Source organism: Theropithecus gelada, chromosome 7a (genome assembly GCF_003255815.1).
Source record: "Theropithecus gelada isolate Dixy chromosome 7a, Tgel_1.0, whole genome shotgun sequence".
Classification (NCBI taxonomy): domain Eukaryota; kingdom Metazoa; phylum Chordata; class Mammalia; order Primates; family Cercopithecidae; genus Theropithecus; species Theropithecus gelada.
Window position 1 is genome coordinate 46,557,744 of NC_037674.1, and position 16,307 is coordinate 46,574,050.

The following is a 16,307-nucleotide window of genomic DNA, read 5'->3' on the forward strand; positions in this document are numbered from 1 at the left end:
AAGAGATGATGCGAGGTTTACATCTGCTATCCAAAACTACTTTTTGTGTATTTCCTATGCATCTCATCCACAACAAATGTGACAGAACTATATGGGCTGGAAATGAAAACTACCATGAGCTCCTTGTCAGCATTTGGAGATTCTTCCATAAAAATACCTTCAAAATCCAGAATCTGGCAGGGCTGTCATAGCGCTGGCCCAAATATATCTGGTAATGAGGGACAATCATTTTAGTTATAGAGAGTTAGAATTTAAGACAAGCAGTTAGGATTCCAAAGGGATAAAGATAGCACTGGAGTAGTTCTGTACTTTTAACCAATCTGTAAGGCAAGGGAAAAATTATTTGGCATACATGGAACACATAGTTTAGGTTTCAGAAGGAAAGAAACAGATTCAACTTAGTAATTAATTTCAAATGTGGAGAGCTATGGAAACTATACTTGCTAGATAAGATATTTATGGTGCCAAAATTCTCCAAATATAAGGTGACTTTAGTTTCAAGACTTTGAAGGCTTTTCTTAATTAAGTAATTTGTATATCATTTTTAATAGGTGATCATATTAATTTGGTGAGCTCATCATTGTCATCATTTCCTATTCTTCAACGTTCTTCTGAAGAGAAAATTCTTTACTCAGACAGGTTGAGCCTAGAAAGGTGAGGACAATTTATTTTATTTTCTTTTTTTTGACTAGGTAATACATAGACATGGTACAAGATTTGAAAGATGCAAGTCTCCCTCCTTCCTCCTGTTCCCCAGTTATTCAATTCTCCTGTTTAGATATAATCATTTTTTTTAAACCGACTTTTTGCTTCTCCTTCCTGAGGTATGGTGAGGAATTTTATATCTATATAAATAAAAGAGCTTGACTATACTCCGCAAGAGTACTACAGCAATTCTAAAATATGACATTGATGAAAAATGGATTTTAGTATAGAAAAAAACTACAATATAATCCTCACATGAGCTTCCTGGGCCCTATCCAGTCTAGTTTCCTGTTACTTCACTGGCTTAATCTCTTCCTACACTCTCCTTCACTCACTGCTCCAATCATACCTGCCTCCTAGCTGTTCCTTGAATACACCAAGAGTGATTATACCTCAGGAATTTGGTACTTGCTATTCCCTCTGCCTGGAATGCTGTTCCTCCTCATATCTTTAGGTTCATTCCCTTACCGCCTTCAGATCTTTGCTCAAATGTCATCATTTCAGGGATGATTTTCTCTGGCCATCCTCTCCAAAATTGCAACCCCTTACACACTGAAGTCTCCAGCCCCCTTCTCTGCTTTCATTATTTTTCTTCTTAGCATTTATTACCCTATAACATAATAACTATTTACTTACTATGTTTTTTGTCTGTCTCCTGCTAGAATACAGGTTCCATAAGCACAGAAATTTTTGTCCAGTTCTGTATTCTTGATATTTAGAACAGAACCTGGTACAAAACATGCTCTTGATAAAATTTTTTTAATGAATGAATATATTTAGAACTTGATCCCCATCTTTACACCTAGGAAACTATCCACAGTAGCATGGTGGATGAAAGATCCCAACCTCTACCCCAGTGGTGTAACCAGCAGAGAAAACATCTCTGCTCTGCATACCTTTAGCTTAGCAGTGCACATCTGACAACAAATTATAATGAACTGTCTGTGTTTATAGTTGGGAAAAACTGCTGGAGGTTCCAACATGTTCTTTTGTATGGAAAGTAACACTGAAGGGCAATATCGCTCATGACATCTTTGCGGTATAGATGGTTTTTGAGAATGCTGTCTAATATTTACAACTTTCATTATATTTTATATTTTAAAATGTTTTGAGGGATTTTTTTTGATAACTTTTCTTTTGATCTCTGAAAGACTAGCCAAGAATAGTACCTCAGCTTCCTTCCGTTTCATGTTACTTGATATTAACAGGAGCCAGTATTTTTAAGACTATGACATAACAAGTTAGGCACTTCCTTTGTAGCTTGGGGTGACTCAGGCAATTGTGAAGATGGGTCCTTAACAGCATGGGCCTCTGGGGTGGAGAAGCAAACTTTGATCAGGCAGAGACTTGCTTATCAAGAAAGTCAGGATTAAGAGAACTGACTCCACTTCATTGGTTGTGAAATGACAGAATCACAAAGATATAAAGTTAGGCACTGCTTGACAAGAACCAGGATGTGCAGTCAAGAAAGTTTGGCTAGCAGCAAGAAACTAACTCAGGGATCACTTTTGAGAGCCAGTGGGTAGTGCCAGTGATTTCCAAAGGCAGATATGCCATGCTTTGCAGCTTCTTAGCTAGGGACTGAGGGGTCAAGAGCAGAATCCAACCCTGAGAAGAACTACTTAGAAGAGCTAGGCTCTGGCTCTTTTGGGAGTTAGGTTAGCCCTGGAGTACCAGAAAGACAGCTTATCGGCCCCCAGAAGGAAACACAGCAGCAAAGGCATAGTCCATTAGATGTATCAGTAATGGGGTAGGAGGTGTAGCAACTCAAGAGTTTTGTAGGCCTAGAAACTCCCCTTGAGGGCACTGGTTCTCTGGTTATTACGTATGTTTGCTTGCTTGTTTTGTTGGAGTGACAGAGGTTTGTGGGGTTAAGTGGTATACAAGTAAGCCTTGGCACTGGGACTTAACCACTGTGTTTAGTATCAGAGAAAGTGACTTTATTTCAATCTATGGTAGCTTATGTAAGAGGGAGGTTGTAGGTTATTTATTTTCCTATCTTAGTGATGACCGATTCAAGAATTGGATGAAATAGAAGTTGGGGAATATCAGTAAGTTTAAGAGAAAAAGAAAAAGACTGAAGCAGAAGTGAGACGATTTCAATTTTTTGCTAAGCTGATGCACAAAGATACAAATTTTAAGGTAGAATACTTATAATTTATTAATTTATAATTTATATACTAAATTTATTGATTTATCACAGTTGTGATAAAATAGTTGGATAAAATATTGTGATGAAATAATTGGATAAAGTATTGTGATAAAATAATTGAATATATAAGTGAATTTTAAATATTCTGTGATAAAATAATTGAATACATGAAATGAATTATAAAATTAACCATACATTAAAAGAATTAAACTATTGCCCAAAATTTCCTTTTCTTTTTCTTTATCTTTAACAGGTTTCTTCAGAATCTATATTTTTAAACATCATATCTTTGTTAGCCATTAACATTCAGTTACTTTTTTTTTCTGCGAATCATTATTTTTTCTCTTTATCAGGAAGATTCTGATCACTTTCATAGTTTCAGTTATGCTAGTAACACTCTGATTTATTTATTTTCTTTAAAGCTCACTTGATTTCTACAGAAAGAGAGTATTTCTAATAAACTTCCGTATTAGAGTTGTTCACACTCCGATAGAGCTGTATTTTCCTTGAAGACTCCTTTTGACCTCTCAGACTAGAATCACGCAGGACCTCCTGTCTGCCCCTATTATTTTACTACTAGAATTCTTAAAGGGCCCTGAACTTACTTACTTCACATGTAATACATTACAACATTTTGCATAATAGAGGCTTACTGTTTTAAATACAGCTGAAAGCATATATTTTTAAGGTTTCGTCAACCCTGTAGGACTCTAAATGTTCTGCAGAGTTCAAAGTGTTGAGCATGTAAACGTATACGTAAAATCTTAGTTTCTGAGGAAATGTTAAGGACCACTTTGCCATTAATAAATCTCAGTATGAATTTTTTTTAAATCAAATCGAACGGTAGATGGCCGAATTTCTTGCTCTTTTGCAACTGTCATCTAGCTCAACAGTCTATGATTCCCTGAGAGACCCTTTTATATGTTTTTAACTCTGATGACTTAGTTGCCTGGGCAGTCGTTACATCAGTGGATTGATGCCAAGGGCACTTGTCTGGTTATGTGACAAGATTCAGTCATTTAAACCTCTATCACAAAAGACAATTATGTTGAATGTTTTCTCATGTTAAGTCAATTTCATGTGAAAAAAATTATATTTGAGTTTTTTAATATAATGAGAGCTTAGACATAATTTTAATAATAAACCCTGTCAAAGTCTATTGGTTTTTTTTGGTGAATGATTTGCAATTAAATATAGGTCGCTTAGTTCATGGGGGTTGGAAGTGGTCCAACTTATTTTTTTCTCCTCACAGAATGAGAGCACAAAGATACTACTACTAATATTTGTAAGAGGAGGTAGGTGGCCGAATCATAACCTAATTAACTTTTTAACATTTTTTTCTAGACAAAAGCTGACCGTATGTCCTATCATCAATGGGGAAGACCACCTTCGTTTGTTGAACTTTCAACACAATTTTATAACTCGGATACAAAATATTTCTAATCTACAGAAGTTAATATCGTTGGATTTATATGATAACCAGATTGAAGAAATCAGTGGGCTTTCTACTCTGAGATGCCTTCGTGTCCTTCTGTTGGGGAAAAACAGGTATTCTTTGTAGAGCAGTGTTTGTTTGTAACCTAATGTTATGTGTAGGATTAATGTGGAGATGACAACTTAGAATTGAATAATACTTAAGAAATGAATAGGCTAAAAATTTTTAAAAATTATTTGAATTATTTGAGTGGACTAAGATCCAGTCATGATTCGTTTCATGAGATTCAGTTTGACAATTTGTCACACCAAGTAACATTTATTATGTATTTTACTTCCATTGCTTTTCAGTGCCATATCTTATAGGGAAGTAAATAGCAGACTTTGGCCTTGATTTTGTTTCCTTAGAACTTACTTTAAACATGTGTATTCACTTTAGGCTTATGTATTTCACTTGTGACTCTTCCCAGTGTTTGAGTAAGGGTAGACACTCGATACTTTGTGATTATCAAATCACGAATTGATTCTTTTTCAGACGGTAGTTTCAGTTTGTATCTAACATTACATCCTATATGAACTTCCCCAGTTCCTTTTATACAACTCTATTATGTAGTGCAACTATACAGTTCTTGACTTAGTTCTTTGAGATTCATTCATTACTTTTCATTCTATTTTACTGAATAGCTTTTGCAATGCCTACAAAGAAGGGCTTTATAGTAAAATCCAAAAATGATTTTTATATTATCAAATGAAGAAGTTTAGATATAGTATCATAACCAGGCTAGGTTCTCCTCCCCCATCTTTCCCCACCTCCCACCCTAGCATGGATCTTGGATTACTCCTTGCAGGGAAAAAAAGTAATATCTTTTCCTCACCCATCTCAAGGTTCATGGCTGACACTCTATAACAAAGATTAACAAGAGAAAAGCATTAACAATTTATTTAATACAACTTTTACATGACACAAGAGCCCTCATAAATGAATATCCTCCAAAACAGGGAAAACTGTATTTTTATGCTTAGGTTTGATAGCAAGTGGACAGTATGATTGGACAAAAGGAGGTATGAGCTAATGGTAATAAACTGGGGGAACTTAGCAAAGTCTATTTGTTCAGATTCTTCTTGGTGTCTCTGTGTCTTCATTCCCTTTTTTGGGGTATATTATGTATTTTACTTCCATTGCTTCCTTTCATGAGGGTCATAAGACCCTCATTCCAGAGGACTCCTGCCCTATACCCACAAAGGGAAGGGATAGATCAGATACTTCTATCTATCTGGAAGATAGATCAGAGAATTCTTTTTATGGCCTCAGGGGAGAAAGGTGAGAGAAGCTCACAGAGTGAGCTTAGGAAAGGTATCTTAAATTTAAGGTAGGGTAGGTAGATCAGAGAATTCCTTTTATGGCCTTAGGGAAGAAAGGTGGGAGAAGGTCAGAGAGTGAGCTTCCTCCTTTTTTTTTTTTTTTTTTGAGATGGAGTCTCGCACTGTCACCAGGCTGGAGGACAGTGGCGCCATCTTGGCTCACTGCAACCTCTGCCTCCCGGGTTCAAGTGATTCTCCTGCCTCAGCCTCCTGAGTAGCGAGTACCTGGGACTATAGGCGTGTGCCACCACGCCCAGCTAATTTTTGTATATTTAGTAGAGACAAGGTTTCATTGTGTTGGCCAGAATGGTCTCGATTTCTTGACCTTGTGATCTGCCAGCCTTGGCCTCCCAAAGTGCTGGTATTACAGGCGTGAGCCACCACACCCAGCCTGAGCTTCCTCCTTATATGATTTTCTCAATTTCCTTCAGCTTAAATTACTCAGTATGCCAATGTGCCATAGTTTGGGGTGTTGTGTATTGAGCCTTGGCTGTCTTTATTCTCACTACCCAATGATAATATAAGATAGTTTTCCCAATATCATGTCCCAGAGTTCTAGTCTCTTGTTTGTCCTCCATAGTTTCTATGAAGGCTCCTATCAGTGTAGTTTATTACCCATAATTAGTTCAAGTGTTAAGCTAAGCGTTATGTAGTCTGAGCAAATTTGGAGCATATCTTAGTCTGTTTATGTTGCTATTAGGCAACCCATTGGGGGTCAAATTTTAACATGATGTTCGGTGGGGTCAGATATTCAAATCATAGCAGGGAGATTATAGAATCATAGCGTATTAGAGCTTGAAGTGACTTCAGAGAGTAGCTTCCTCTTTTTACAGATGGAGAAATGGAAAGGCAAAGTGACTTTTGCAAAGTTAGATATATACAAAGTCTATACAATAAGGGTATGCTACCAGAGCAGTTCACTGAGTAAGGTGAGAAGGGAAGTTCACTTTTCATACATTTAAGGCATTCCCTAGTCTCCCTATTCTCTTGCCTAGGTGCTTCCTATTCTCTTGCCCAGATTTCTTTACTAGTTTCTGATCCTCAGAGTTACTGATTTCTTTGCCTCGCTTATAATTATTCTTTAATACCATTGTCATTATTCCCTTCTTCTAGTCCTTGAATTAATATTTTTAGTGATATTTAAAATCACTTTCTCTAGTATTTAAGTGCTGTTCCTGGTTCCTACCATTTTAAGTCATCTTTCCATCTGATCTATCTTTCTATTTGTACTTTTCCGCTTCTCTGGCTTCTTAGAATTAACCCTTTAAGTTGTCGTTTTTGATAACTTGTGCCTTGAAGCCACCAGTCTATCTGAGCTTCTGACTTTATTTAAGGTCTTTTTGTTCTTTCAACTCTAAGAGACTTAATGCCTTTCTACTATATCATTATGTTAGTGAAGTAAAAGCAATCTAATGCTGTCTCTTCTTCCTCTTTCTACTCTTCCATCTTTTTTATTTGTTATTCGTTTGGTTTTAATCTTATTTTATTTTTCACATAAAGGAGTAGCTATTGAACAGTTCTAGAACTATTAGTGTTCTTGAATCAAAAAGAAAATGAGTCAGAAGAAAACTTTCCATATTTTCCCCTATTGCATGTTTTTGAAGTGTCAGTAAAATGCAAGTCAGATACCTAAAACAAATGCCAAGTGCTCTCCAGCCAGCTGACTTTGTCACAGCAAGAGGCCTTTGAGCTGTGAAGATGGAAATCTATCATGTGAATGTTAGGCAAACCTGGCTGAGGATGCTGGTAAAGAGGGAAGTACATCTGCTACCCTGTCTCTTCATGCGTTTGTGTTAGATGATTTGTTGCTTCCTGCTGGTCAACTTCGGAAAGCTTTCTCCTTTCCACATTACTCTGCATTGTCTTTTGGTCCAAGGCAGTGGAACCATATATGGAAATCCAGGGCAATCACGTGCCTCTGGGTTCAGGCAACTCCAACAAAGATTTCTACTCTAAAGCTAAGAAAGAACCTTGCTCAGGTTCTGTATGTGAGGTTTCCATTGATACTAAAGAACTCCCAACCCCACATTGCTGTCAAAGTTCTTGTTCTCTAATTGTTCTGCCTTCAGTATCTCCTGCTTATCCTCTCCAGGTCCTCTGCCACCCTTGTCATTACAGGCGAATGCAGAGAACTTCTCTGCATTTTCTTCTGATCACCCAGGATTAGAGATCAAAACTCTCTGTTAGAACCTGGGATTCTCTGTTTCTTTCCTTTTGACTCCTTGAAGTTTCCCACTTAAGGATTTGTTTCTGACACCTGAAAAGCTGAGCCTTCTTATAGGTCCTGTAGTGAGGTCTTTATCCTGGCATCGGTAACATAATGTGGCCTGCAGAGACAGGCTGTGATATATCCCTAGAGGTCTCAGGTGATGGGTGGGCCTCATCTTTTTCTAGTTTCAGTTTCTATTCAATGGAAGAGCTTCTTTTTTAAATAAATCTTTCAGGTCACATTGGTGTTAATGTAAAAATGGTCAAATGTGGGGGCACTGGCTAGGATTCTGCAAATTCCTCACATCAATACATAATCTGACCAGTGGGGGCCTTCTAGGTCAACTGATGCCTTCGTTTACCTCTGAATTCTTTAGAATTGGGTATGTTTTTAGATCATTTCAGGTGTTTGGGGGTGGGAAGAGAATTTATGGCAAAGGCAACTCATGAGAACAAGAGAGCAAGATGTTTGGTTGGTCTTGGGTTTAACTGATTGAACGACTTGTCTGTTTTTCTTCCTGTTCATCTGGGTGATCCAAATCTGATGTGAGAGTCATAAAGCAGCTATGTGTCAAAGCTAAACTAATACCAGAAGTCATGTTATAGCCCAGTGGGTTCTTCTTGCCTGCTGCACAGAAAAGTCAATATCCTGAGACAGCAGGTGTTGCAACTGAGTAAGAATTTAATAATCACAAGGCAGTCAAGTGAGCAGGATGGAGGAGGAGATATTTCTCAAATCTGCCTCCCTAAGAATTTGGAGACTAGGATTGTCAAGGCTTGTCTGGCAGGCAGGAGGCTAGGGAATATGGGTTCTGCTTATTGGTTGGATTGGGGATGGCATCACAGGGGTGTTGAATCTGTCTTCTTGCACTGAGTCAGTTCCTGAGTGGAAATCACCAGTCTGGGTGGTATCAGTTGGTCTACCAGAATCTGAAAATATATCTGAAAAATACCTCAACTACCAGTCTTAGGTTTCATTAACAATGTTATCTATAGGGGAAATTGGGGAAGTCACAAATCTTATTACCATTGGCTCTGTGATTCCTGAGCAGTAAGCTATTACAAAAAGGCAGGTTAGAAAACAATGACTGGTTATCATTTAATTATGCCTCAGTTTTAGCAGAATTCAGGCCCCTAACATAATTCTAACCTTGTGGTCTTTCATTAGTTTTATGAAGATGTTTTTGGTTCCTGAACGAAGATGAGGTTAGTTTCAGGAAGGGACTATCATGATCCTTGGTTTAAAGTTAAACTGTAAACTAAATTTTTTCCCATAGTTAGCTTGGCCTATGTGCAGGAATGAGCAAAGACAGCTTGTATGACTAGAAGCAAGATGGAGTCAGTTATGTTAGATTTCTCAATTTTGCAAAGGAAGTTGCAGTCACAACAGATAGGGAGTGAATATGTGAGGCCCTGGTGGAATTCTGAGGGAATACATACTGCACATGATGGTTTCTCTGATTGAAGGGCATTAAAGGTGCTCAGGATTTCTGATAAAGACAGAAACAGACTACATTGGTTCTTCAAATCAGAGAACTTTGGGCTGATATAATCTCTATTATCCCTGATGTATAATTTTCAAAGTGTTAAAAATATAATTCTCAGACAAATAGTAATCACAGGCCAGCATTTTAATTAATTCAATAATGTGGGAACCAGCAGGATGACAAAGCTGGTTCAAAGGAGAGTAAGAGAAACTAATAAACAGTGTTTTTACAGGCACTCCAGGTGATTCTGATAAATCCAGAAATTTGAGAACCACTGTTTTAGGGAATGTGAACTTCGAAGTATAAAGGAATGGAATAAAAGGCTTCTCTAATAGCTATGAGGTCAGGTTACTATTAGAACGCCTGGCTCTGTCCTAAGCCATATGATTAGGGTACTATAATTTTCTGCAACTGTTTTAGGTATTTCAGGAGCAAAGCAGGGAGAGGAAAAGTTGTGTTGAAAGTTGTACCTGGGCCGGGCGTGGTGGCTTATGCCTGGAATCCCAGCACTTTGGGAGGGCGAGGTGGGTGGACCACCAGGTCAAGAGATCAAGACCACCCTGGCCAACATGGTGCAACCCTGTCTCTACTAAAAATACAACAATTAGCTGGGCATAGTGGCGCGCACGTGTGGTCGTAGCTATTCGGGAGGCCGAGGCAGGAGAATCACTTTAACCTGGGAGGTGGAGGTTGCAGTGAGCCGAGATTGTGCCACTGCACTCCAGCCTGGTGACAGAGCGAGACTCCATCTCAAAAAAAGAAAAAAAAAGAAAAAAAAAAAAAAAAAAAGAAAGTTGTACCTGTTTTCCTATCTGGTTGGGCTATTAATTTAGCTATTTGAGAGATTTAAATTCTAGACAGGATAGTATTAATTGCCTGGCACTAGGTGAAGGCTAGTGAAAGAGTCCAGTGAGTCTGGAAGAATGCTGATGGTTTGGACGAAGTGAGGTAGGAGTGTTCAGGGGGTAGGGTACAGATTCTGTCAGGGTGATGATGTGAGAGGAGACTGATGAGGAGGTGGTGGTCATAAGGCAGTGTGGTGTGTGTGTGTGATAAGGGAGTGAGGAAGATCTACAGCTACACAACGATGATACATGGTGAGCATATGAGAAATATTTTTATAAACTGAATTGGATTGAATTGGCTTGTAATATAATTCTTGATTTGGCAATGATATAAGATAACTGAGATCAAGTGCAGACAGAAATTAATTAAGTTTAAGTCTGCATGATGTTTACATGGTAATGATCAGTATGTGTGTATATACATACACACTATATATATCTCACATATATACACACTATGTATAGATAACATATATATTATTTCCAAGTTCTGAAAACACTTAGAGAGGTGGAAATGGTTCTTTGAGGCAGTAAACAAGGACAACAAAAATCGATGGTGATAAATATATGGTGATAAAGATGGGTTGTATGAACTTAATTTTTTGTTCTTTTTTTACCATTGTTCTCATCTGGCATATCAAAAATTTCAAATAAATATAAGCATTTTACAAACTGAGCAGGTCCCAGTAGAAAGCACTTAGGTGGTATGCAATTTGTCTCTGTCATAAAGAATCCTGTTATGAATACCCTTGTGCATACAACTTATTCATTTAGTTAGTATGTTCGTTCATTCACTAAACAAATATTTTTTGGGTACTTACTTGGCACTAGGCACTGTTTTAAGTGCTGGGGATAGAGTAGAGAACATGTCAGAATGTCCTCTTAAAGCTCACATTTTGATTTGGCAAGAGATTTTTTAAAAATGTAAACACAAAATAATATATTTTTAGGCTATGATCAATTCTGTGAAGTCAAAGCAGAGAAAGGAAACAGTGTAATGGGGACAGGAAGGGAAAACTATTTTAAATAGGGTCATCTGGAAGCATCTTTGAAGAGTTGTTTGATCTGAGACCTGAATAAAGTGAAGTTTTGAGGGAAGAACATTAGGGGAGTAGGAACAGCAAGAATAAATACCCTAAGGTAGAAATGTACTTGTCAGGTTAGAGGTACAGCAAGAATGCCTCTGTCGCTGGAGCAGAGTGAGTGAGTGAGCCTGTGGTAGGAGATAAGGCTGGTGGAAGAGTCAGCAGCCAGGTTAGTGCCTTGTAGGCAGAAGTAAGGAGTTTAGATTATATTCTAATGTGAAGAACTGCCTTGAATAAGTGCATTGACTTAAGGTTCTTAGACATAGGATTGTTCTTTTCTAATGATGACATTTAAACTGTCTTTCTCTTGAGTGGTATTGCATTTTTAAAAATTATAATAAATCAGAGGGAAATATATTATTGTTAAACATATATAACTATATATGTATAGATAGAGTAAATTAAAATGAGTTACACCTTTACGCCTTAGCATACTTTGATTTACAGATAGATGTGATACATCCATATTTCTATTCTACTTATTCTGGTTTTCAGAATCAAGAAAATCTCAAATCTGGAGAATCTAAAAAGCTTAGATGTCTTGGATCTTCATGGAAATCAGGTATTGTAAAGCCCTTTCATTTCTCTTTTTTGAAAAAAAGTTCAGGAAAATGGTATAAAAATTTTAAGAATCATACTTGCATTGAATTTTTCAAGAGTTTCTTTATTGATTCACTGAAATTTCTAAGGCATCAAGGTTATTTATAGAAGATTTGGTAACTCCTCAGCAGTAAATGACAGATACAGCTTATAAAACATTTGGAATTCTTATAGTTATGACAATTTTGTTTTTTATTAACTTATTTTTAAAGTACACATTTTGCAACCTCAATCCAAGACCTAGAATATTACTGACTTTCGTCTACTTAGGTATTTCTTTTTTTATTCCATCTCCTTACTTCTGCATCACAGGTAACCACTATTCTAGATTTCATGTTTTTCATTCCTTTGTGGGTTTTTCAGTTGGTTTTGTCACATATAGGTGTGTCTAAATAATATATTCTTTAGTAGTATTGTCTCTTAACTTAAAAAAGGTATACTATATGTTTTCATCTAGTGTTTGCTTTTTGAATACAGCATTATATTACTGAGATTTAACTATTTCAAGTAGCTATAGTTTTATTTATAGTTGTATGTTCCATGGTAAGACTATACAAAACCTTTTGGCTTCAGTGTCTTATTGATAGACATTTGGGTTGTTTCCTGTTTTTGTTGTTGTCGTTTGTTTTATCTTGTTTTTTTGCCATTATGAACAGTACTTCTACGAACTTTCTTGTACATGTCTCCTCTTCTACATGTTCCATATGTACTCTAGAGTATATAGGAGTGAAACTGATGAGTCATAGGCTATTTAAATGTTTAAATTTAGAAGATAATGCCAAATTGCTTTCTAGAGGGATTGTACCAGTTGGTACTCATACCACTAATACATAATCCTGTTGCTTCCTATTCTTTTCAACATTTGGACTTGTCAGACTTCTTAATTTTTTTCTGATTGAATTGGTATAAAGTGGTATCACGTTGTGGTTTTGATTTATATTTTCCTGATTACTATATAATCTAGGCTCCCAATTTGTTCAGTTTGTCTACTCCTGTATCTGTCTGAATTTCTGTATCTATTTTTTATGTTCCCTCTCTTTATTCTTCTCTGTCAGATCATATTGGCTGTTTTTCAGTCCTTTGCTCATCCATTTAAATTTTTGTCTTTGAAATGTATTATTTATGGCCGAGGTGGGAGGATCACGAAGTCAGGAGATCGAGACCATCCTGGCTAACACGGTGAAACCCCGTCTCTACTAAAAAATACAAAAAATTAGCCAAAAAATTAGCCGGGCGTGGTGGCGGGCGCCTATAGTCCCATCTGCTCGGGAGGCTGAGGCAGGAGAATGGCGTGAATCCGGGAGGCGGAGCTTGCAGTGAGCCGAGATCGCGCCAATGCACTCCAACCTGGGCGACAGAGCGAGACTCCATCTTGAAAAAAAAAAAAAGAAATGTAATATTTATAAATAGTTACATGAGCTACATACTCATGCGGAATGTAAAGTCTCTTCTGCAGTGATAAGCCTACATCCTGGGATGATCTGGGAATCCCTGCCTGTTGATGAACAAGGTCTTTCACAGCTGCTTACAGTTGGTCAGGTGCAAACCTCAGTGTGATCCGTCTAGGCTTTCTAACAGCTGTTAGTTTTGGTAGTTTTGGTGAAAAGCTAACGTAATTAATAAAAACCTCGATAGATTTAATAGGCCACATCTATTAAGTTCGAATCTAGTTCCAGCCTCATGTGTTTGTCTGTGTGTGCGTGTAGTGAGTGGGAGGAATGATGATGGCCTGGGAATTGTCTGGCTCTGCAGGTTAGTTACTGTCTGTCCAATAGAGGAGAAGTTATTCGGTTAGATGGTGGTGGAAGGGGAAGGGGAATTAAAGAGTATTGACAGTAAAAGAATATCATATGCAAAGGCACTGAGATGGAAAACAACACAATAAGTATTTACCACCAGAGAACAGAGCATGTGTGGAAGGATGTTGAGAGAAGAGACTAGAAAGGTAGGCAATGGCTAGGTTGTGGAGGGCTTTGTATGCCAGGCAAATGAATTGGTGTTTTATCCTCTATTTTAAAAACTGTTTATAAATGAAACATTTTATGATAGCAGTATTTTTCTTGTTTATTTTAAAGTGTATATATAAGCAATAATAAACATATGATTTTCAAATTCTAATATATCTTTAAGAATTTGTGAGTACTACCCAAGATCTTCAAGAGTACTTGACAAAGAATACCATATCATTTCATCTGTACCTTATGTATAGGCATTAGTTACCAATCATTGTGTTGACACAAAATGTCTGTTCCTTGTTAGCTGACCTGTGTTATGTATTTTATAATTTCAGTGTATGTTTGTGATATTGTGTGTGTTAAACATTTGTACTGCACAAATTACTTCTCAAGTTCTATAACTGGAAGAACCTTGAGAAGTAATTTGTGCAGTACAAATGTTCTATAACTGGAAGAAGGAAGTTTTAAATGAAATCTGAGTCTTGTTTCATAATATATGAATCCAATAAGCAAAAATTCACAGTATTTCAAAGCAGAGATACAGTCTTAGTGACCTTAGGTTTCTAAAAAGCCAGGAAGGAACTATTCTAGATGAAATAACTAATGTCCAATTCTAAAAATTCAGCATCTTATAGTAAAAAAGCTAAAAGACATTAAGTGAATGTTTATTGTCTTCTGAATTTACTTCTATTGGAAATAAAAATATGCTTGGTGCACACTGTGAAATAAAACATAATTGGTTTATGGATGTGAAATCATTCTGAGTAATGATGGTGGTGTTCAGGAAATGGAGTGGGAAGTAGAGACGGAAGGAGGGGAAATGGAGACAGAATAGTTGAGAGAAACTAATTATAATAATCTTGGTGAGACTGATGGTGGTATGAACTAAAGTAGTAGCAATAAGGATATGATAAGGGGGCAGACTGGATAAATATTTAAAAAGTAGAAACATCAAGACTTAGCAATTAATTGTATGTGAGTAGTGAATACAGAGGGATCTAGGAGGTTGACTAGGAGTTTCTAACCTAGATCTTGTGTTGGTTAACTGTAATTTTTTCTCTCAGTGAATTTTTGCTTTAACATAGACACAGATGTACTTCAAGAAGAATCTGTTCTTTCAGTGGTATCTTTTCCTCCAGGGAGAGCCTGCTATTTCTGTGGCTGCTTACCTGAAAGCAAACACTTGCCCTTTCTATATTGCTAGGGGGGAAGGTTATCTTTATCCAGGCAGAGCAATCTAGGTTACTCTCATACACAAAGGTTAATACTGGAGTATACAGCTTTCCTAGATGTGTTAAGCAGCCCTGCAGTCTATATTGGGACTCTATCTGATCCGTATGACCCATAAATGGGCTTTCCAACATTCCCATCATCTTTTTTCTTGCTGCGAAGTATATCAATCAATCAAGACCTATGCTGTCACTTTATACAACCCTTTGCCTGAAGCTTCTATTATCTGCTTTATGCTTGTGACTTTGTCCATGGTTGTAACAAGTAATTGACCTTATTCTATAGCAGATGTTGTACATGATTCTGGCCTGTTGGGTTTTAAACCAAGAAGCCAAATAATATTCTTAGTGATTTTTAAAATATGGGTCTATATACAGGAATTAACCATGTTTCTTTTCAGACTTTTCTAACTAGAAGGTAACTAAATGCAGGCATTCTAATTGTAAACCCCACCAGGACCATGTGGAAGGGTAGTTTTCTAAAGGAAATGTCCAGAACTATTAGCAGAAGGGAGAAAACACACCATGCAGATCATACAACAATTGTCCCCCATAACTCTATATATTTATATATTTCTTGAGCTCAGGAAAGTTTTCTATATTTAAACACTCCTTCTTTTCCATTTATGTTTGTTATATCTATATTGTTTGTCTTCCATCTCTCCATCTTATCTTTTATTCTTCCTCTCTGTTTTTCCTTAGCATTTTGGGAAGATTTCTAAGCTTGTACTGACATTACTGATTTCTTTTTCTATGGTATCTGTTTTGCTTTTTACTGGCTTCTTGCATTTTGAATTCTATCACCTGTTTAGTTTTAAAATGTGTTACTCCATGTCTTATACAGTTTTATAATCTGTAAATACTGATAATCTTATTTCTTCTTTTTCAAATTTTATATAATTTTATCTTATTTTACATTAGTTAAATCAAAAATCTTAGAACACATTTTAAATGTGGTCACAGGTTACTTTTATATATTATTGAATTTATAATAAACGTTTCTTTTCTGGAAACTGGATGGAACCTAGATGGTGTTTCTTGAATATGAGTGTCCAAATAACAATGTGAAATATAGATTAGACATCTGAGAAAAGTTATTTTAGCTAACATCTGCTTTGAATTGTTAGTGAAAATATTTCAAATATACTGTGATGGTAATACAAATGAGCAAATTAATCTCCAGTGACGGTGAAATTCATTTTAATGTTCATCAGGTTGATGAAGTCCTCCATGAGGACTTCTATC

General features: G+C 36.7%; 1 protein-coding gene across 1 annotated transcript in view; it reads left to right on the plus strand.

The window, feature by feature from the left end:
* Window positions 1–16,307, plus strand: part of LRRC49 (leucine rich repeat containing 49) — a 120,119-nt gene that overhangs the window by 7,474 nt on the left and 96,338 nt on the right. The window contains exons 4-7 of the mRNA XM_025389816.1: window positions 86–211; window positions 552–654; window positions 4,202–4,405; window positions 11,774–11,840. Coding sequence (XP_025245601.1) covers window positions 86–211; window positions 552–654; window positions 4,202–4,405; window positions 11,774–11,840 — 500 coding nt within the window. The remainder of the gene's footprint in view (window positions 1–85; window positions 212–551; window positions 655–4,201; window positions 4,406–11,773; window positions 11,841–16,307) is intronic.